Source organism: Pteropus medius, unplaced genomic scaffold (assembly GCF_902729225.1).
Source record: "Pteropus medius unplaced genomic scaffold, Ma_sr-lr_union100, whole genome shotgun sequence".
Classification (NCBI taxonomy): domain Eukaryota; kingdom Metazoa; phylum Chordata; class Mammalia; order Chiroptera; family Pteropodidae; genus Pteropus; species Pteropus medius.
The window spans coordinates 4,705,633-4,728,166 of NW_024355990.1; the positions used below are offsets into that span (position 1 = coordinate 4,705,633).

Genomic DNA, 22,534 nt, shown 5'->3' on the forward strand with positions numbered 1-22,534 from the left:
GGAGGGTGAGGGCAGTTGAAGGCTTCTGTCAGAGGCCGCTCTTCCTTGACAGTCCGTCTAAGTGGAGACAGCTCATGGGCTTAGGGACCATCGGTTAGCAAAGCTCAGTGGGGCAGGGCCTGTGGGACTGGACACCTACCAGCTCGAGGATCAGAGAAGAACAGGACAAGGAGGAGAAAGATGTCCCAGCCCTTCTCCATTCCACTAGAGCCCATGCCGAGAAGCCTACGAGCTGGCCAGGAGGCGTCGGGACTAAGCCTGGGACCCCCACCCCCACCCCCGTTGCCTGTGTAAACTCCCATAGCACTTTCCAGGGAAGGAGAAAAGCCTCGAGCTACCTTGATCCCCCTCAGAGAGGCGAACGATTCCTGGCCGGGCCTCAGAGCTATGATGTCTCCTTCTACCAACAAGCTAACTGGCAGGTTGACCAGATGTCCGTCTCTGTAGGCCCAGTGCAGGGACCAGGATGGTGCAAAGGGCATGTGGAGGTCGGGGTACATGGTGTCTGGCCACTTGATCTCCTTGCCATCCCTTAGGGCATCTGACAAGAATGGAAAGAGGGAGACCACCTCACCCAGGGCTCTGCACACCAGCCGGACCCAGCACCCAGCATGGAGCTTTGTGGGCCTGTCTTCCTTTCCCGGAAGGCCTGCGTCAACCCACGCCATTCACCCCAACACTTCTCTTTCAAGGTCGCCTCCCTGGTGGAGTCTTTCCCCGCCACTCAGCCCAGGCGCTTGCTCTGAACTCCTCTGAACGCCTGAAGCTCTGGTTCTTTGCAGCCCCGCTCCTTTCAAATGCATTTCGCAAACATTGCTGAGGGCTTTGAGGAGTGCGCTGAGCCCGGTGAGGGGTACAAAGGAAAAAGGTGAGGACGACACTGCGCCCCCAGTGCCTGGCACGTGGCTGCAATTAATTAATCATGTCAGATTCTCCCTTAGCACTCAAACCTCCACTGCCCAGCACTGGGAGAGGAGTCTCACAAGAGAAGGTGCTGCTTCTCTCACGAGGCCGTGTGCCCCTGGAAAGAAGAAACCACCATCTCACAAAGAGCCGGACGTCCCCGACCCGCAGCCGGGCCTTCAAAAGCGCCAGCCAAGCGGCTGGCCATGCAGGGCCTGCCTGAGCAACGTCCCTCTCCTTTAGGGACTGGGCTGCCCCGCCTTAGGCTCCTGGCTCCCTGTCCCCAACCCCAGCCCTGGCAGGAATCTCGGACTCCTCTGGTCCACCCTCCTGCCTCCTGCTGCCCAGTACCGCCAGACAAGGCAGACTTGGAAGAGAAAATCTCAACTGTCCTCCGGCCAAAGAGAGAGTCTCCCAACTAGCAGTGAGCCTACAAGCCCACGGGGCTGCTATCAGCCTTCCTGCCTGCCTGGGCCACTGTCTGGGTACCCGCAGCTGCTCCACGGCTCTGCCCACCCCGCTCAAAAGAGGGATGGGCACCCTGCTAACTCTCTTGATGCCAAGAGCCCTCGGAATGCCGACCAGAGGAACACCTATGAGCAGGGGCTCCTGCCTGGGACTCAGGAGGGAGCTCTTGGGCTCAGACGCGTTACAGGCATCATTTCCGGCCCGACACCCCTGACCCTCGGTCTCACCTTGGATTTGGTCAATGATCCCTCGGAGCCTCCTCGCCACCTCCCGGCGTTTCAGCCGATCTTGCCGCCCAATGAGGATGAGGTTGAGAAGCAGCAAGAGGAACAGGGCCGAGGCGTTCACCAGCTCTACCCCATGGCTGGCAGGAAGGGGTGAGGGCTACTAGCCAACCCGAGGCTCCGGACTCCACGCACCCCCCACCCAGCCCCTTCTGAAGACTATCTCGTTCTAGTTCTGCCACTGGGTGGCCAAGAGACAGGATTCCTGAATGGCCCAGGTGCCAGCTCTGGGGCAGCTCAGGGGCAGCATCCCATCTCCCCTGGGATGTCCTGGGTGGGACGGCAGGCTCTGCTGAGGCAGGAGAGGGACGGGCCCGGACCCCGTGGGGAGAGAGGCTAGGAAGGAGCCATGTACCTGCCAGCTGGCTGGCCCCCATGGCAGCCCAGCAGCAGCAGCACAGCCAGCAGCATGAGCGAGGCGCCCGGCCAGTGGAAACAGGAGCAGCGGTTACTGTGGTGCAGGAAGCTGCTTCTCCACATCTCCTGCGGAGGGACAGGAGGCCGGGGACAAGGAGGTGGGAAGGAGCCAAGATTCTCCGTCCTGCTGGAATCTGGTTGCCTCCCCCTCCACACCAGCCAACCCAGCCCTCTCGTGGCTGCCTCTGCCTTCTCGCTCTGGTCTCGGCTGGGGTCCAGCTCGTTGGGCTCCTACAGCTAAAGGGGTCAGGACATCGCTTTGCCTGGGACCCCCCCCCTTTATGATTTTCAGTGATGCTTAGTGGGGTCGCACCGCCCACGGTGACAGGGAGAGTCAAGGCCCTGAGCACGGGCCCCTAGCCTCTCTGCCGTCCCAGCGAGGCTCTGGCCTACCTTCCACGTGAGACGCTTCTTCCGCTCCTTCAAGTGTCCTTCCAGCACAGCCTCCAGCTGCTCCTTCAGGATGCTGAGGGCCTTCCAGGTGGACAGACCCAGGGCTAAGGGGGGCTCGCCCTGCAGGGGACCGAGAAGCTCTCAGCATCTCCCCGGAGGCCCCGGGTCTCTGCCGGGATGGGGCTCTCCCCTCTCCCCTCTCCCCTCCCCAGGCCCCTCCTCTCTCCTCCTAGAGCCTCACCTTCTCTTCCTCCACCAGCCCCTGCCCCTCAGGGTATAAGCACGTTCCCCTCTCACCCCTCAATCTCTACTGTCAGTCTTTACCTCTGTAAACCAACTGCAACACCCCGGCCAGAGCAAGCACATGTCTGATCGCCTGACCCCCTTTACCTTTAAAATCAAGTTCGGAGTCCTGAGCATGCTCTGTGATCTGCCGGCTTCTCCAGCCTCCTTTCCTTGCCTGCCTTTCATGCCATATTCCTCCCGCTCATGTGCAAATACCTTTATGTATTTTCCCAGCCAAGAACACGCTCCCCGCCCCAGACAACGCTTACTTCTCCTTCAAGACTCAGCTCAAACGTCATCTGCTCTAGGAAATTTTCCCAAAACCCAGGGCTGCACTTACGGGAGGAGGTCTGTATTCCAATAGCACCCTGGGCAACCTGGCTCACAGTCTGCCTCGTTCAGAACTGTCACTATTGATTTACCTGTCTGGCTCTTTCACTAGAATGCCAATTCCTTGAAACCAGGTACTGAATTCTTCCATCTCCACCCCCTCCCCACCAACTGCTAAGACAGTACCTGGCACACAGCAGCAGCCCAATGAACACAAGCTGAGTGAGTGAATGAATGAATGAATGAATGCAAGCACACATAGCGTCACTGATCTCAATGACACCTTAATCAGGGATTGTCAAGCCATGATCTGTAGCAGAAACACCTGGAGCTTTTAAAAATGTTGCTGGTCCAGGTCCCACCCCAGACCTACTGAATCAAAACCTCTGGGGGTGAGGCCTGCCCCAGGTGGCATCTGACACACAGATCCTGGCTCAGGGGTCCTAGGTAAAAGAACATCTCCAGGGAAGGTAGTACAGGAGGAGTGAGCCTTTCCCAGCGCCACCCACCAGCACCAGCGTGCGCTTCCCCCAGGAAACGCTCCTGAGTGAGGGAGCGAGGAGAGCCCTGGGGCCCGGGCACCCGGAAAGGAACCTGGGGTCACCTAGTAGATCCTGACCAAAGTCGCTAGGCCAGTGACTCCCTGGCTGCTCAGCCCTTGTACCCCTATCACCCCTGTCTGCATTCCCCAGGGTCCACTAATGTTCTGGATTTCCTCCTCCCTCCCCGACTCTGCGTCCACTCCCCTCCTTGGCAGCCTCACCCCTCACAGGACACACATCCCCGAGACTAGAAGAGGATACCGGCCCATTGCCAGCTTCCTCGGCCTGAGGGATGAGGACAGGGTTCGGAGTGGGCCTGGCCCAAAGGCTTCCCAGATCCCTCGCCTGTAACCCCCTAATCCCCACTCTCCAAGGTGGCTTTGGGGGATTATGAAGACAAGAGCTGCTTCTTCCCAGAAGGGATAACTGCTTATCTCAGCTCAGGAAGAAACGCCCTCTGGGCAAGCGGCCCGCGCCCTGGCATGGGTTAATACTGTCCTCCTGAGTGCCCACCTCCCTTTGGCAGGGATCCGGGGGCCTCCCTGAGAGGCTGTGGTCTGGGGAAAGTGAGTGTCAGGTAAGACCAAGGTCTGTACCCTGCCTCCCGGACTCCCCACGTGGGAGGGAAGGAGGCCTCTGGGAGGGCTGTGAGGGAGAGAGAGGAAAAAGGGGACCACAGGTCTCCTCGCGTCTAAGCGGCTGGCCCGCAGGGGGATGCCCGTTCCAGCCCAGCGAAGAAGGGCATTCGGACGGCACAGGCGGCCAGGGGGAGAGAGCAGGGCCAGCCAAGCCTGCCCTCCGCACCGCACCGCCGCACTGCCTCAGGATCGGCTCTCCGAGCCCCCTCCTCAGCGCGGGATGAGGGTTCCGAGGATGTTATCGCCAAGGCCAGGCCTCCAGAAATGACAGAGTGGGACAACCTCCCAGAGGCAGGGACGGTCCCGCCTGCAGAGGTAAAAAGGCTGCGTACCAAAAAGACAGGGGTTGGGCGGAAGCAAGGAAGGGCCTGACGAATCTCACGGGGCTGCAGGTCTCCTGGGAAGCTGCTCAGTCTGGAATGAGGACCGGGCTCAAGAAGGCAGGGAAAGGAGTCACCAGCAAGCCAGGGCAGCGTCCCTCTTCTAGCCCGGTCTTTAGAACTTGGGACACTCAGCAATGACTCCTGCTTGCCCTGTGGCTGTCCTGATGTCTGCTGCCTTATTCCGGGCATCCCCCAAGCCCAGGACCTCCTCCTCCCCTGCCCAGCCATCCGCTCGCTTTCTCTCTGGCCCCAGGTTCCCAGAACCTGCAGGCTGCTGCACTCTGGGTGTGAGAGATTTGGGCCGCAGGGTGGCAGATGCTCCTGGGGCAGGGCCAGTAGAGGCAGGAGGGGGCCTGCAAAGCTGACTGCACGCATCTGCCCCCGCATGTTGTGTCTGGCCAGGAGCACCAACTCCAGACTGGCGATTAAAGACAGCACAGCAGAGGAAAAATAACTCATTCTGTAATTACACGCCTCCCGAAGAAAATGCTTGCCTGCACAGGTTGGCCCTGGGGCTTGGACACAGCCTGCTGGGCCAGCCTACTCTCCAGGCACCAGCTGTGCTCATCCATGCCCACGGCTGCTCACCGACCCGAATGGCAACACCTCAACCCCATGTCCAGTGGGAGGGTCCCGGTTCCGGGTAAAGCCACTGTTTTCCTCTTTGGGTCATGGCTTCTCTCCCTTGAGGCCTGACAGCCGAGGCTAAGGAGCGTGGTGGAAGACCTTCACGCTTTCCCAAGGCAATTCAGAAAAGGCTGGTGGGCGAGCAGGCTCTGCCGGCCTTTCTCAGAGCATGAGTCAGGCTGGGCACCCTGGTGAGCCTGGGCACCAACGGGGACACTGCACAAGGACGGGTAGGGTTTGTTTGAGAAATAAAGACCCAAGTTGTAGGCGTGCAATCTGGGGTCAGCTTTTCTTGCCTACTGGGGCCAAGAAGGGCGAGGAAAATCTGCCCCAGCCTTAAGTCCCCAAAGGCACTTTCTGCTTCCCAGGTGCTCAGAAACCCCCACGCCCCCGCCACCAGGCGCCTTCAGAGATGTCCCCGGGGCGAGGGGCGAGGAGCATTGACTAAGCTAGGCCTCCACACCAGAGGGGAGGCGAGGTCCTGCTTCTTCACTTACACTGATGCTTTGCAGGGAGAACCACCCCCATCCCCTGGTTCAACTGCTCAGGCTCAGCTGAACCCATGAGAGAAAAACTTGAGGCTCTGGGAAGACCAAGTTTAGGAGAGGCTGGCAGCAAACTCTGGGCACGGGCTGGGCTCCTCCTCCCTGCTCCATCACCCAAACGGGGCACAGGCAGGGCAGGGGGACTTGCGGGAGCAGCACGGGGGTAAAAGAGCTCTACCCGTCACATCAGAACCACAAGGAATCTGCCACTAAACGAGTCCAGCTGTGCAGGGTCCGGAGGAAGCATCTGGGTCTGGCCAGCGAGCAGTCTGGGAGCCAGCACACCTGCTCCGTCCCAGAGACAGGAGCCCCAAGCCCCCAACCTCCGTCCTCCCGAGACTCCTCCTAATTCTCTCAGCGCAGCGGCCGTTTCCCTTACCGCTCCGTTTCGCGAGCAAGCAGAATCAGGGGCCCCTGGGCTCAGGTAGACAGGTTATGAATTTAGACCTTGACCCTTGGCCTTAACAACAGCAGATAACCACTCACGAGAACTGGTTGGTCCCTTCACCAGGTGCCCACCGTCGCGTCCTGGCCAGTGCAGGTGGGGAGGGGACCCAGAGCTGGACTCCACGTCATGCCTGGGTCACGGAAGCAGAGATTCGGCCACTAACACGCCAGTCTTTTTTAGCAGTCGTGACAAGTTTCTTCTGAGTTTGGCCAGACACAGATCGACTCTGTCTGCAGCCAGGCCAGTCAAAGCCCCAAGCTTCCTTTCCTTCCTCACTCTCCGGGCTCAAGCTGCCCTCGCCACTTTCACCCATATTCTCCCTCCTGCAGCCCCCAAGACCTAGGAAGAAACCACCCCAGCCTTGCTTGCTCTTGTCTCAGTGACCCACGTGGTCCAGTGAAGAGAGCGCCCTTACCGGCCCCAAGGAGGGCTAGCATCCAGGCCCGGAGCCTCCCCATCATTTGCTCGTGGAGACCCGGGTCCCAGCATCTGGGGACCGATGCCCCACTGGGGAGCTCGGCTCCAGCCCTGCTCTGGGCGACTTGGGAGCGTGGCTGGCAGTTCCCTAAACACACTGGCTTTCTGGCTCCCGTCCCCAGCCTCCTTCCACGGTCCTAGCTGCCTCGTAATCCGAGCTGCCTCCGGTTCGGCATCCATCTTCAAGACTTGTGGCAACCACTACCCCAAAGCCTCCGCGAAGCGGGGGACACGGCATTTGGAACAGAAACGTGAACCCACGCTGGCATACTCACTTTGCTGCGCTTGCCCTGAGCGGGCATCCATAGCTCTGCCTGCTTAAAGAGCATGAGCCCCAAGGAGTCAGCTACAGAACTTCCAGCACCGCCCTCAGAGACAAGCAGAGGGACCCGGAGGGAGAAGGGGAGAGAGGAGAGGAGAAAGAGGGGCGAGAGCCTGAGAGCGTGGGAGCGAGGAGCCGCTGCCACCACGACTCCCGCACGCAGCCCGTGGAGCTTCAATCTGCTGATTAATTCAGCCTATTTCCAGTCAGCTGCAGACCGAGGGAGGGGAGAGGAGGAGGCAGCGCTGCAGCAGCAGCCCGCGGGGGCGGGGGGGCGGGGAGAGGGGGTGAGAGGAGAAAGTTTGTAGATGCGCTGCCAGATGTCCAGGAGCCTGGCCCATTCATCAGAGGAGGCCACTGCGGGGTGAGTGGAGGGAAGACATGCAGCCAAGGGGTGGGAGGCCGGGAGGAGAAGCTGGGCAGGAACAACCACCCGCATCGGGGAGCACCTGGGCTCCCTTCCCAGACGACCTTTCCCCGGCCCAAGTCTGTGGGCAAGCTTAGGGGCCCCAGTGTGGTGAGCCTGCCATCACGAGAGCTCCCCCAAATCACCGAGATTCAGCCAAGCCAACAGCTCTCTCCACAGTCAGAGCTGCAGGAAGGAGGGGAGAGGGGACTTGCAAGTTATTAATAGCAGCACATCCTGCACGGAGGGGGAAGGATCGGCTCTGCTTAGACCGGAGCAGTGACTTCTAGGGGGGCAGAGCAGGGGACCAGGAAGCCAGCAGAAGAATCCAGCGGAAGGGGGAAGAAGCAGCTGAGGGGAGGGGCCTCTGAGGATTCCAACACTGAGGACCCAACACCATCCCACCGATGCTGCAGGGACCCCAACAGCCACTATCCAATGCCCGTGAAGAGCTCGCCAGCAGCTGATGACCCCTCCACATTTAGAGACACTTGCCAAAGTACTGCTGGGACCAGGGGACTGAGGATACCCGGACCTCATCCCCCAGGCAGAAAGAGGAGGCCAGTGACATGGGGCTCCTGCCTCAGCACCCCACCCCCACCCCAGCATTAGTAGAGCTTTTCTCTGAGACCCCGAGTTTGACATACAGGAAGCGCTCAGCACTTCCGCTGGGTGAAGGAGGGGGCCCTGGACCGGATGGGAAACTTCTCTGCCTACATCCAGGTCACCCTTAGGATGGGGCTGCAAAATCCCAAGGGAGAGGAAGCAGCCTAATTAACGGCCCAATAACCAGAGCTCAGCTGGAGCCTGGGCACGTTTCTCCAGGGCCTGGGTTTCCTAGACGACACCATCTCGAGTGGCAGGGAAGGGAAGAGAGCTTCCCCCCCACCCGCCTTCTCTGGCACAGCTCCCTGTGGGGCCCCGCCGAACCTAGGGCTGAGTGGGAAAGAAAAGGAGGGGCCCAGGCAGTGCAGAGGTTAAGGGCAGGAAGTCTCCCAGAGGCGCAGGCCAGGGGGCGTAGGGTCAGCTTCCCAGCAACCCCGTTAGGACGGCTGCCGCCTGTGCAGTCAAACTGCAGGGAGAAAGACTCCTGTCGCAGTGCCCCGTCCCCACCCCCTGCTCCCAGGTCGTGCTTCCCCTTCAGCTTTCTGCAAAGGTGCTGCTCTGTGGGAACCACAACTAAGCAAACACTCTCCCTCCTGGTGAGAGGCCCAAGAAGGAACAGCTCGCAGGCTCTCACAGCAGGTGTTCTGCAGGTCCCCCACCCTGCTCCCCCTGGACTGCCCCGTCCCCAAGCGAAAGGGCAGCTCTGCACCCAAGAAGCAGAGACCCAGACCCTCGTGACTACAGTGCATCCATCATGGACCGGAGGACTGGAAACAGGGGAGAGGAGGCTCTGAAGGGGACACTGAGGACGGGCAGATCCTAAAGAGAAGGGGCACAGGGTGCAGAAAATCAACCAGCGACAGTGGAACCGGTCCCAGGCTGCAGTCAGGGGACAACACACCCCCTTACCGTCAACTACCACCATCCCGCTGCCCCTCCCCCACTCCTCCAAGGAGCCTCTGACTGTCAGCGGCCACAGGGATTATCATCCTTAGAAGCCCAGTTACAGCTCGCAAGGTACCTCAGGTAGAAACCCTGCCAGGTTCTGTCACTCGGCTGCTTGTACTGTCAATCCCGCAATTAGACTGTAAGCCTCTCCCAGCCAGAGGCCACCTCCCCAGTGCCCAGAGTCCCACCAGCCCATATTCATCCCATTGCATATGGCTGCTGCATAGTTCTGGATTCAGCTATCCAGAAAGAGAAAAAAGAGGATAAAGAAAAATCCTCCAGGAAAAAATGGCCCCTGAGAGCTAGCCGGCCTGGGCTCTCAAGCCTTCTTCCTCAGGCTTGAGCAAGAAGCCAGCCCCCTGGATCACTAGGAACTGATGTTTCAGCAACAGGCCAGAACCGGAGGACAATACCGTCTTCTGTTTGGGGGACATTCAGCCTTACCCAGGCAGGAGATGGCATGACACAACATCATAGCCTCTGGGGGGCGGGGGGTGCTCCCTGGAATTGAGCAGTGCACAGCCCTTGTGACTGTATGCAGCAGCCTTGCACCCAGGCTAGGGAGAGGCAAGTGTAGCTTGCCCTGTGTGCCGGTCATCGCTAGGACCGCACCTGCAGAGCGGCCAAAGGCATATGTGAACAGGAGGCTGAACAGACCTGCTTCAAGTTCAGGTCCACAAGCCTGTTCCACAGGTGGTCCAGAGGCATGTGAAGCCTGGAGCTAAACAAGTCAGTAGTCAGCCAGGCACCACCAGAGGCCCAGCTCCTTCTCCAGAGTCCCAGCTGTCCCCAACCTTTGTGGCTCCTGTGAGAATCGAACGCCTGATGATCTGAGGTGGAGCTGAAGCGGTGATGCTGGCGCTGGGGAGCACCTGCAAATGCAGATGAAGCTTCGCTAATTCCCTTGCCACTCACCTCCTGCTGTGTGGCCCAGTTCCTAAATGGTCACAGACTGGTACCAGTCCGTGGCCCGGGGGTTGGGGACCCCTGCTCCAGACTTCTCAAGCCTCTTTGGCAGGAACTTCACTATTCATAAGTTCAAGTTAATAAATATTTACCAAACCCTTGCTACATGCCAGGGTCCGTGCTAAGAGCCAGGGGACAAGCAGATTATTTCAACAGTGTAGCAAGTATGATGGTAGAGGTATATGACGCTAAAAGAAGGCCCCCCGGAGAGGGGAGGGAGAATTATCTGGAGAAGGTTATGGGTCTGGAAGAATGAACAGTGAGAAGTTGCCAGGAAAAAGGGTAGGGAGCATTTTAGGGTAACAGCCTAAATGTGGAGTGTGTGCCCAAACTCTGAAGCATTCAGAATTACTAGTGGTAAAGGCCAGGGCAGGGAGGCTGGAGACAGGAGCGGGATTATGGAGGGCTCTGTACAGCACACTAAAGGTTTCATCAGGTGGCACGAAGCCACCGATGACATTTAAGCAGGGGCAACAAAAGGCCAGCTCTGCATTTTGGATCGATTTCCCCGACAGCTGAGCGGAGGAAGGTCAGAGACAGGGACCAGTTGGAGGGGTGGCAGAAGTCCAGGCAAGAGACGAAGGGACTCCTCGAGGGCAGCCTTCGTCGCAGGAGAGGGATGCTCTGACGACAGATCCACCTCCACGCAAAGACGGTATGTACCTGGAGGCTGGTGCACCTGCAGTCAGGCTGGGAGGGGCAGGCCCGGACCTCCTGGCTGCTCACCTCCCAGTTACGCAGCTGTGTTTGGAGCCAGACTGGGGAGCTCTTCCCTGACCACAGGGAGGGCGGCCAGCAGCACTCAGCGCGGCTCAGCAGGTCGGGGCAGAGCCCCAGCGAAGAGCAAACAAACGAAATCTCACGCCCCTGGGTGAGAAGTGGAAGGCTGGCCCGGAGCCAACCCAAATCCCTTGCAGTCGTGTGAGCGGGTCCGTAGCTCCCCGTACCCGCAGCTCCCCGGGTCTCTGCTTTCCGGCGAGCACGGCACCCTCTCAGAGCAGATCACGTTCATGCGCCCCGAGCTTTTGGCTTAAAGCCCCCAAATAAGTACTTCCCAGGCAAATAAATACAAGAAGGTAGAGTTCAAGAGACACACAGACAACTCCCATAAGGGAACCGAACATGGCCTACCGCATGCTCCTCCTTCAGGTCCATGGGCCGAGAGTACTGCAGGCATGCCCAGGGGAGCGTGGTCACCCCCAAAAGGAAGGCTCCTCCCCAACATGTACGAACCCCAGTGACTTTGTCACGGTCACAGCATCTAGGGAAGAAAGAGAAGAAATCACGTAAGTCCAGGTCGCTGGAATGAATGGGCAGCTACTGTGAAACACAACAGTATCATCGAAATGGCAGAGCACGGCGTGGGCCAAGCTGAGCACCGGTGCCCTGGCCGGCCTCGTCCTAGCAGCACGGCGTCCACGAGCAGTCACCCGTGGACTTTCTGAGCCCAGGAGGGAGAGGGGATCGGAGAGAATGCTGGGGCGCGGGTGGGGGTGTTCAAGCATTCCCTCTTTTAATCCGAATTTTCGGAGGCACGTGTGATTTGTTCCAAGCGTACTCTTTTCCTCGCTGACTCCCGCAGGCAGGAAAAGCCTCGGCTTATCGGCTTTTTAGAAGGTGAAGGTTAGCATTAAGGTAAACGGGAATCTAGATACAACTCAAATACTCAGGAGAGTGGCAGGGAGAGCAGTGGAGGCAGCAGAAAGTAGGGACGTGCTCATTCCACTGCTGCCTGCAGGAGCCCGGCATCCGTCTGTTTCCATTTTCCGGGAAACACACGCCACCCACGCCAACCCGTACGTGCCCACGGGCCTCCTGTGCGGTCTGCCGACAGGGCAGCGCTCACCAGGCACCTGGGCAGATGTCCACAAGGACGCGATCTGGTTTGACAACAGTCTGGAAGATGAAGACTAGCCTAGCCCTACCTCCTCACCCCACCAGACTCCCCACACACCCCGACCCTCACCCATCCAGCCTGGCAGCCAACATACTTTCACGATTTCAGACCGGGGCGTGTTTGGGTAAAGAGTGCCACTGAGTAATGTGGTTTGGTGCCAGGCGACGCCTCGCAGGGAAAGCGCTAACCTGCTGACTAGGGCGTTCTTCTGGGGGGCCTGCAGCAAAGCCTTGTTAAGAGGAGCTGGTCGGAAGCCCAGAGAACAGATCCATACAAGCTCTGTCTAGAAAGGAAAAAGCTGTGTCCGGAGGACCCCGGCCAGGAGGCCCAGGCTCTGCGGCCACCAACGCCCCTCCGAGACCCCGCCCGATCCTTCGTGAGGCGGCACCGGGGTCGATATCACAGGCCAGTGCTGCCAAGTCTCTCCCTACCCCTGTCTTTCTCTCTGGACCTTTCAAAGCTGAGCAAGCCCCACCATGTCAGAGACGGACAGTAACGCTGGAAGCCGCCTCGCCGGGCAGCGACGTTCAGTCTTGGCAGCCAGCTGAAATGAGATCCTGAGAGGCCGAATCCACTTTTCCTCAAAGCCGCTCTGACTCAGGCTGCCCAGGCCCTGTTTACGAGAACAGCTCAAGGTCCCCAGGACACCCCATCCCATCAGGGGCTGGATGAGATAGTTGCCACACAGGGAAAGGCACCAGGAGCCAGATGGGAATTGTGCTTAACTCCTGCCAACGCTACAGGAGTGAAATAACTCTGCGGCCAGCTGGAACCACAGCAGTTCAGAGAGGGCAGCCAGGAACGGGACATTTTTCTAAGAGTCTCTGTTTTCCCATCACTCCATACATGGGATTCTGGGAGAGAGCTGTCCTCAACTGTCTGATCTGAAACCGACAGCCGTATTCTTAAAGGGCCAGTTCAACTCCTGGCCGATTGTGAAAAATAAAGCACAAGCTTCAAAGCACAGAACCCAAGTACCCCTGGGTTTAAATCCTGGCTCCAACACGTATCAAATGCTAACTGACCTTGGCAAATTACCTGTCTCTCTGAGCCTCAGCGACCTTGTTCATTGAATGGAAATGCTAATACCTGTTTCACAGAGGCGCAACAAGAATTACGTAAAATACTACATGCAGAGGGCCTAGGACAGCATCTCACAAATAGTAGCTCTTAATACATGGTTGTCCTACCGAGAAGGTAAGAGTGAAGAAATGAAGGACCACATGGGACAGGAAACCAGGGGCTGAAATGCAGAGGACCTTGAAGGGCAAAACAGAGAGGCCCTGAGGAGTCACTGAAGGCTTCTGAGTGGTCCCGGTAGTTTAAGACAGTAGAGAATGAATCAGACGAGGGAGAAAAAGAAAGTACAGGCAGAAGAGTTAGAGGAAAATCACGACAGTCTTGGTCTATCACGACAAGCGTCCCCACAAAGGCAGCAGAGAAGCCAGGAAAACAAAGGGCTGGATGCTTCCTGCTGCCAACTCAGAAACCAGCATCAGAAAGAGCTAAATGGGTTCAGGTAGAGGGTGAGGTAAGAAGCTGGCTGTCCTTCTCACCCCTCTAACATCACCTTCATTAGCTGAGCGGGCACTCTCTGTGCTCGACACACGGAAAACACAACTTAGCGGACTCGTATTCAGCTGAATCGCTGTGTCCCAAGGGCACTAATTGATGGAGCGACTTCCGCTGGAGGAAGGGTTTTAATAGCAAGCCTCAGGGTTCTAGCCTCCGTGGTGTCCTAGCCAATACTTCGATCCATGACTTCAGGGAGGAAACAGATGGTATGCTCGTCAAATTCTTGGATGGCATAAACCTGGAAAGTAGATGAAAGTCAAGAACCAAGAAGATCTCAACAGGCTGAAATGATGGGCCAAATCTAATAGATTCAATTTAACTGTAATAGATTCGATATTATAGGTCCTGCGCTTAGGGTCAAAAAGTATTGTATAAAACTACTATAAATTGCTTAGTTGAATGTAATTTCGATACAAGTGACATGGCTGCCCAAACTTCATTCACACTTAGGCTGCATTAACAGATGTGCCATGTCCCCGGAAAGAGAGCGGTAAGTCTGATTTCTGTAGACGAGAGCACATCTGGAATCTTTTGTTCATTTGTGCACCACACACTTTGAGAAGGTCGCTGACAAAACTGGAATGCTTCCAGACAGCAGGAACCAGGCTGAAGAGACAGTGACATGAGAAACGGTGGGAAGAACCAAAGATGCTCAGCCAGGAGAAAGACGGGGCGGGCTTACTCTGGGAGGCTCCAAAAACGGGGACTAGATCAGCGGTGGGGGAAGATATAAGGAGGTGGATTGGGACCCGATGTGAGCAATATCTTTTACATAATTAGAACTGTATTGAAAAGTGGAAATAGGCTGCCCTGAGAAGCAACGGGTTCTTCATCACTACAGAGATACGAGCGGAGGCTAGAAAATTATGGAGACGATGAATACATCAGGTAGCAAATAAGAAAGAGATGATGTCTTCTGCTGTCTTCAAATACTGAGAGATTATGAAACCGAGAAATCCAGTAGCTTCTACATATGAAAAGATACTCAACTCCACCCACAGTAAGAGACCTTCAAGTTAGACTACCCCGAGAGAACAAAGTTAAAAGACTTTCACCCCATGACTTTGAGGTTTATAAAATTACAGTAACTAATCAAGGCCTGGTAATAGAGAATCTAGAAATAGATCCAGACATATGTATGGTCAGCTGATTTTCAAGAAAGGTGCAAAGGCGATTCAGCGGAGAAAAGATAGTCTTTTCAACAAATTGTGCTGGAGCAATTGAATGTCCAGATGCAAACGAAGAACTTGGAAATAGAACTTGCACCTTATACAAAAATTAACTCAAAGATCACAGACCTAAGCGTAAAAGTAGAACTAGAAAATTTCTAGAAGAAAAGATAGAAAATCTTTGTGACTTAGGGTTAGATTTCTTAGATTTGATACCAAAAGCAAAACCCACAAAAGAAGAAATTATTACATTGGAACTGAGTGGCTGGGGACAAGCAGGGGCAGGAGGGGGACAGAATTTTCACTGTGTACACTTTGGTGCCTTTCGATTTTCAAACCATGTGAATGTATCAAATGTACCTTTAAAAAATCAGCAACCGCTCACTTCTGCGGATATACCCGAAGGAAGTAAAAACAGGGACAAATATAAATACACTCGTGTTCATAGCAGCATTATTCACAGTGGCCAAATGGTGCAAGCAACCCACGTGTCCATCGACAGATGAACGGATAAACAAAACTCGGCAAATACATGCAACAGAATATTAATCAGCCTTAAAAAGGAAGAAAATTTTGATATATGCTATAACATGAACAAACTTTGAAGACTTTTCATTAAGTGGAATAAGCCAGTCACAGGACAAATAATGTATGATTCCACTTATATGAGGTCGAATTCAAAAAGACAGAATGTCGAATGGTGGTCACCAGGGCCCAGGGGCAGAAGGGAAACGGGGGTTCGGTGTTTAACGGGAGCAGTTTCAGTTTGGGAAGATGAAATTCTGGAGACGGATGGTGAGGATGGCTGCATAACAATGTGAATGGACTTAATCGACACCACAGGTTAAAATGGTAAAATGTATGCTATACATATTTTATCACATTTAAAAAAATCAGCAACTTCTGACTGATTTTGCAATTGGCTCTGGCTTATGTTCCCCCCTTATGTCCCAAAGCAACTTCAGGGATGTTTATGCTCTTTTAAACATGCCTTTGAGTCTCTCTCCGGTATATGTCATTCCAAATGTTTCCCAATATTTTTCAGTTCACCTCCTTACTAAGGCAGACTTCTGCCACAAATCTCTTTTTCAAGAGGCTCCTTAAATTAAGAAAACTAAGTTCTTATAATTACACTAAGATTTCTGGCTTCCCAGAGGCCACCGAAAGGGTCTCCATCCCTTGGGCACCCCTCTCTCCTCGGTCACTTTTGGTCTTTGGAGCCAGCAAAACCCAAAGCAATCGGGGTGAGAGGTGTCCAGCTTGACGCAGGCCTCCCGCCAGCCGGGTCTAAATCTGGTCTTTGCCCTCCTCTGTTTACTACTGTCTCGGCAGCCAGCCGCAGGAGAAGCTTATCATTACACAAAGCCCGGATTACCAACCAAACCACGCATGCTGGCTAGCAGGTCCATTCGGAAGAAAAACATTCCTGCTGCGGCCGGGGCCTACCCTTTAGTTCACCTGTGCTGTTGTCAACAAATCCAGGCCTGCTCACAAACCAAGGTTCAAACAACGTTTTTAAAGGAGCCTACCTTATACTCTCATTGAAACAACGCTAACACAATAAAGAGATAAAAAATATTGACACGCAGCTACCAGCGGAGAAGTGCTAACCACAACCTGGCCCTTCTCATCTGAACGCCAGGAATGGATTTAGAGGCTCTGTGTCTTCCCAACTCGGACTGCTACTGTAGGACCTCACGCCTGACTCACCAGAGGGGGTTCAACAAAGCCTCGGAATATTTACATTAGCGCTCCTCCCTCTCCCTATAGAAATCGTTGCCCAAGCCCAGCATTAGGGTAAGAAGGATTTCGATCTTCATTTCTTAATAGTTCTGCAGGAGTTAAGCTTTCCAAAAGGCTGATTCTCAACAGTTGGAGTTGGCACTCCCTAGCAACTTCTCAAAATAGAAATGCGAAGGGCTTTCTGTTTTCTTCCATCTCAAGGCCCTGCCCTGGCTCTCCCGGGCTAATCGGTCTAATCTTCTGATGGCGGGTCACCACAAACAAGGGGCCAGTGGGGGGTGGGGAGGCGGGGGTTCAAGGGCAGTTAACTCTCAATTATTCGGCAGCTGATTATCAAGGGGATGGTTTGTACTCACTCCACCTCCCTGGTCAATGGACTACTCCCTGCTGTCCACCAGTTTTCCTATTTATAGTTCTGACAAAAAGAACCAGTGAGCAAGGAAGTTAAAGCTAACATGGCGGCTAAAATAAGACTTGCACAATATATGTGGATTTTATTTGAACATGCTATCCCCAGTTCCAGGCTTAATGATGGTCTACGTTCTAAAGTGTTCCGAACTTTACAGTGATTTTCAAAAAATTTTTAATCTACGCAACACTTTCATTTGACTCTTTAGATAATGAATCTTGTGCCATTTCTTAAAATTACAATTACCTCGTTGAAATACTAAGATAGGCCTTTCTTTTGCCAAGATTACTATAAAGACATATCACAGTGATATTTCTTCTTTCTCCAGTGGTTCTCAACCTTTTTCTGCCTCTGCACTGTTTTTACGCGCAACACATCCCCTTTAATAACATCTCTAAGGACACTACAATGGCTCCCTCAAATGGAGGAAGAGGCCACTTTGTCCTGACTCCACTCCTCCCTGCCTTCCCTGAGAATCGGGATAATCATTTACACCCCCCAATATAGAGAGGGACCACAATAAATATAAATACGAGAAATCAGTGAACTACTTGCTGGTTACTTAAAATTAATGAGTGCAAAACCATATTAAGAACGTAGTAAGTGACAGACCCCACGCTAGGGATCCCTTACATACCATCTCATTTAACGCTCCCAAGCACCCTGCGAGAGGCGAGGAGAAGCTAGGGAACTTGAGATCCTCGGATCACACCTGGGAAACAACTGGCACTACTGGATAAAGAACTCAACAGCCTGGACTCACAGAGTTCTGGCCCTGCCCCTCTGTGACCCTGGCCCTGCCTTTTTGCCTCTCCTAACGTTTAGTTACCACAGCTGTAAAATAAAAACGTTAAAACTGCCTCCTTCCCACTTCCATCTTCTAAGAGTACCCAGGCATGCTGCTAAAGCTGGGTATCTTGGATAAAGCAGAGAAAACTATCATCTCCTCCAACGCACAAAAACCACATACTAGAAGGAAAACATTCAATGCAGAGCTCCCTCCTTTTTTCCCCAAGAGCCACACAAAAACTCAGAAGAGAAGGTGGGATGTAGCGGCACGGGACCCAATCAATGAACACGCCACAGTGCAGCCTCTGGTTAAACACCAATGAAAGGAGAGGCGGGTGTCCCTCGTATCTGGCACGGGGCACCGAGCAGAGGCTCACACCGTGGCACACGAGGGACTGTAAGAAGTGGGCTTTAGCGGTGCGCGGCAGGGGAATGAGTACATAGCACAGAAATCCGTTTATAGGACGCAAGTATTGTGTTCCTCGAGATGCTTCTAACGAGTCTTTAAACGAGTCTAGAAAGATGGAAGGGAATAAAAGGACGGCACATTTCAAACTGCATCGTGGCTGTTCAGGGTCGAGAAGCCCCTTGGCTGGCTCCATCCATCGGGACACAGGGGACGCCGTCCACACGAGGGCCGGGGCAGCAGCTGTGGGCACGCGCGGGGAAGATGACCGTCTATATTGGGGCGGGGGACGGGGGCTCCCAGAGGCCTAGAAATACCGTGGACGTCCGCGATGGAAGCCCTCTGGGCCAGGGCCCAGCCACAACAAACCCGGGGCAGGGGTTCTTTGTTGGCGGGAGGCTTAGATTTCCGACGCGGACCCCTCAAGGGGTCTAGGCGGGGCCGAGGGCAAGTGTGAACACCTGGGGGAAGGAAACGGCCAAGAGCTGGAGTCTAGAGTCAGTCCCTTGACACCCCCTCGGAAGGGGTCCCACGAGGCCGTGCCCTAGGTGCAGACCCCGGTCTCCCCTCACCTCGGCCGAGAATCCAGAGGACGCGGAAGGCCGACCCCCACACCCCCTTGCTCCCCTTGTTTCGGGCCACGGGCCTTCACGTACTTACCAGGGCCCGGGGGCCTGTCTTCCTCACCTGCGTCCTCTCCCCTCCCTGCCCCCTCCTCACTTCGTGTCCCCTCCTCCAGGGGCCGCGTCCATGTCCGTTACTGGCAACTCTAAGGGGGTTTGCCTCCCTTCTCGGACAACGGAGACGCCGCTGGCAAACTAAATTTCTGGTCGCCGATTGGTCAAAATCCGAGTCGGGCGGGGAATTCTGGCTTCTTATTGGCTACGCGACACGCTAGGCTGTAGCTGCAACCGCCCGTTTGAGAGCCTGGCGGAATTAGGTGCCAAGCGATGCCAGCCAGAGAGCAAGCAACCATTGCGCAGCCTTGGGCGTAATGCTCCGGCGCTTTCTGGTGCAGAGGTCCCGACCACAGCCCAAGGCACGGCTTCTGCCTCGATTAGTTTTCTTACGGAGTTATCCCAAAAAGATGAACCGAGTGCCCAGTTCCCCCAGCCTTCTTTCTTTCTTTTTATAAATAAGCCTTTCGTTGAGCGCCCGTGTCTCCTGAGCTCCCTCCTTGTTGCTGGGAAGAAATGCCTCAGAGACACCTTGCTCGGGGACCTAGGAGGGAGTCCCTCAGGGACTAATACTGCAACTAAACCAAAGCTGGCGAATCTAAGGCAGTACTGCCGTTTTCCTCCCGGCTCGGCTGAACTCTAAAGAGAAAAACAAGTTAAAAAATTTTGTTCTCGATAATTACAGAAATCGCCTGGGAGACCTCTCTTGGGAAAACAAAGCAAGCCTGTGTCAGTATTTACATCTGTTTTCCCAGAGACCTAAGTCTGGAGACTTGGTTTTTTGGTTTGGGTTTTTTTTAATCTATTTATAAAATTGGAAGAGGGTCATGACTGGCCCTGGGAAGCAAGAGCCCCTTAAGTGAATTGAATTATGTAGTTAAAAATCTCTCTTTCTTCTCAGCTGGACAAGAAGGTGCCATTTCAGTACCTAATCTTCTTGCATTAGGAAACTGTTTTAACTGTTCCCTAAAACACTGGTAGAGTCACGTCTCTTTCCTGCACACAAAAATCTTCTGCAGTTTGCTTTTGCAAACAGAGGGAGGCCATATCTCTCTGCCTGACAGTGAAAGCCCCTCATAAATGGACACACACATACATTTCCAGGCTAAATAAACCCCACAAGCTGAACTACTCCTGCCGCCACATAGATTCACTACCATCCCCTAAATACATCTGGGGTCCTCCCAGCTCTGCTCCTTTGCCCAAGAGATTCCCTGTGCTTCGAAGATCCCCTCCTACCAATAAAGCCAAGATTCAATACATGACCATCCAAAAAAAAAAAAGACGGCACACTCTAAAAGGCAAAGCTACCTGCCTGAAGCCTCTGACTTTTAGTCTTTGAAACTCTCTTTATAACACTATACCTCTTGTTGTCTCCAGTGACGCCTTTACAAAAACATGCTTTGTTCACCACCATTTGTGTAAGACCTCAAGGCTCTAAGGTGCTATGGGGACTCTCAGGATAAGGTAGCTGGCTCATCCTGAGAGTCCCCATAGCACCTTAGAGCCTTGAACCAGTAAACATTTGCTGAATTGAACTAGTCAATTGCCTCTATCTTAATGTCTTTCCACTTCATCCTAGAAGGTTTACATGGCTGCATTTAGAAGGTTAACAAATGCAGCATAGTCATCCTGCCCTGCTCCACCTTGTACCCCACTCTCCTCTGGCCATACTTGTTTCTCTGTTCCATTGGATTTTATAAATATCACTCAACGAACCTGGACTGAGTGCCTACCAGATTCAGGGTCTGCGTTACCTCCCTTTGCCTCCTGATCATGCCCTCTGTCAGTTCCCCCAGCCATAAAACTTTGCTGAAGAAGTCAATAAATCATTCAAGCCAAAACATGCCAATGCATCCACTCTAGATTCACCCTGGCTAGACTTTTTGTGGCTCCGAGGTCCCTATGACCATGGCTTGTTGGCTGTCTAGCAACCCGGGTAGCTATACCAATCCTTCATTTTTCTGGAGCCTCCTCTGTCTCTCCCTATCAAAATGACCTTGATGAGAAGACTAAGGCCTTCCAGTGGAGATTTCTCATCCACTTCATCTACCTCTGTTTCCCTCTCAACGCTCCTCCGAGGAAGAGATACCCCTCTCCCTTTCCCTCTCTGTACCCTCAGTCCCCTCCCTGACCCTAGCCTATTCCCCTTGGCTAGGCTTAGCTTATGCTGTTTGCTGTGCCTGAAATGCCCTTCTCACCTCCTTTCTTCCTGGCTAACTCCCTATCGTCCTTTAAGATCAGATTGGCTTGTCCCTGCTCTGTTTTCTCATAATTCCCTCTAGATAACTATATCACTCACTCACCACATTGTTTTATATCTTTGGCAAGAAAACAATATTAATAATGCATCAGTATTCACAGTCTTTTCTCTCCCCCTGCCTGCTAAGGAGGAGTCTGTCTGGTCCTGTTGGGTTCCAGATCACTGCACAGTATCAGAATAGTAGGTGAAAGGTGGGATGGAGAGGACCTGAGCCCTGAGTGATTTGGTTTACTTAGGATGGGGTGAGGAGGAACTGGCATATGAGAGCAGATGGATGTCAAAAGAGGGCAGGAGAAAATGAAAAGAGCCAGGATGGTGTTTATTAGGAAAGAGTTAGAGGAAGTTTGGAGGGAGGAAACAGAAGCTTTAGGGCAAAGGGAGAAATACCTTAGGCGAATAGGTGAAATGTTTTTCCCTTTTTACTCTGATACCGACCTGGGAACTTAACAGGTAAAGACGGAATCCTTCTTAGCAGACAGGAGGAGGGAAAGAGAAATGAAAAACAGGATTTTAAGAAGATTTCTTGTAAATCATTAATATAACTCCACTTTTGACATTTTTCTCAAGAGGCTACAATAAAATTTGAAGTTTCTTTGCGATTTTGTTTTGGATGCCGGCTAATGATTCTTTGTATGTGATTCTGTATAGCGATGAGACATATGGTTTTATGCAGTTAATAGCATTATTTATTTCTGTGTCCTTTCTCTATGTGCCTGCGAGCCCCTCGAGTCCAAGAACTGTGTCCTATTCATCTTTGTATCGCTACTGATTAACAAAGCACCTGTCACACAGTAGGTGCCTGAAAAATGTTTGTTGAATAAACGAGCTGGTACCCAATTATTCTCTCTCTCTCTAACATCTTCGGCTGCTCTCTCTTCATTGGATCTTTCTCTCTAGCTGTAGAAACATTCACAGGAGTGGGGGAGGCTAGAGGGAAAAGAGAAAGAGAAGGAGAGAAGAAGGAAAGAGAGGAAGAAGGAGGAGGAAGAGAAGACCTTCAGCATTAAATGGCCTGGTCTATGGGACACTCTCTGCCATGTAGCTAATGATTCAACCTGCAAGAGGCTCCATCCCCTTCTGTGATGTTCCGTCTCTGTTACACTAGCCGATATAATAGCCCAGTGATTTCACCTTAGCTATTACAATCAACACAGAATCACTTCATTCATTTTGTGGCCTATGGAATATTTAAGAGACATAGCTGAAAAATCCAATGTCACGTGACTTTAAGAAAGCTGTTTCAAAGTTGTTAACCCCGCCTGGAATGAACCCCTTCGAAACTGACCAATGACGTCATACTGTGTTGGCCTACCTGCCAATCGGTCAGCACATAGTTACTGAGCCCTCTGTATGTGCCAGGCCCAGGGCTGGATGCTGGGCATGTGGTAGTAAAAAAACCTGAGAGGATCCATGCCTTCGAGTCAATATTTTAGTAGAGGAGACAGGACCTTAAACAAACAAAGAATTATATCATTACAAGTGTGTGAAATGCTGCAGATGAGCATCACTCGTGGGATTCTGGTGACCATAGCCTGGGTGGCTGGAGAAGGCTTTCCTGAAGAAGTGATGTTTAAGCTGAAGTCTGGAAGGGTGACTACAAGTTAGCCAGGCAAAGGGA

The 22,534-nt window shown here is 53.6% G+C and overlaps 1 protein-coding gene across 12 annotated transcripts in view; it reads right to left on the reverse strand.

Annotated features, from left to right (window-relative positions):
- TMEM94 (transmembrane protein 94) overlaps nucleotides 1–18,782 on the reverse strand; it is a 32,096-nt gene extending 13,314 nt beyond the window's left edge. For 5 of the 12 annotated variants that reach the window (XM_039859558.1, XM_039859554.1, XM_039859556.1 and 2 more), the window contains exons 1-6: nucleotides 12,074–12,168; nucleotides 11,120–11,249; nucleotides 2,466–2,585; nucleotides 2,011–2,138; nucleotides 1,599–1,735; nucleotides 339–541 (exon numbers count right to left, since the gene is read on the reverse strand). In XM_039859558.1, the coding sequence (XP_039715492.1) occupies nucleotides 339–541; nucleotides 1,599–1,735; nucleotides 2,011–2,138; nucleotides 2,466–2,585; nucleotides 11,120–11,143 (612 nt within the window). In that variant the 5' untranslated portion in view covers nucleotides 11,144–11,249; nucleotides 12,074–12,168. Of the gene's footprint in view, nucleotides 1–338; nucleotides 542–1,598; nucleotides 1,736–2,010; nucleotides 2,139–2,465; nucleotides 2,586–7,015; nucleotides 7,169–11,119; nucleotides 11,250–12,073; nucleotides 12,169–13,455; nucleotides 13,699–18,636 lie in introns of those variants that run through there. The other 7 variants (XM_039859560.1, XM_039859561.1, XM_039859563.1 and 4 more) reach the window with 6 other exon arrangements.
- Nucleotides 18,783–22,534: the final 3,752 nt, after the last annotated feature.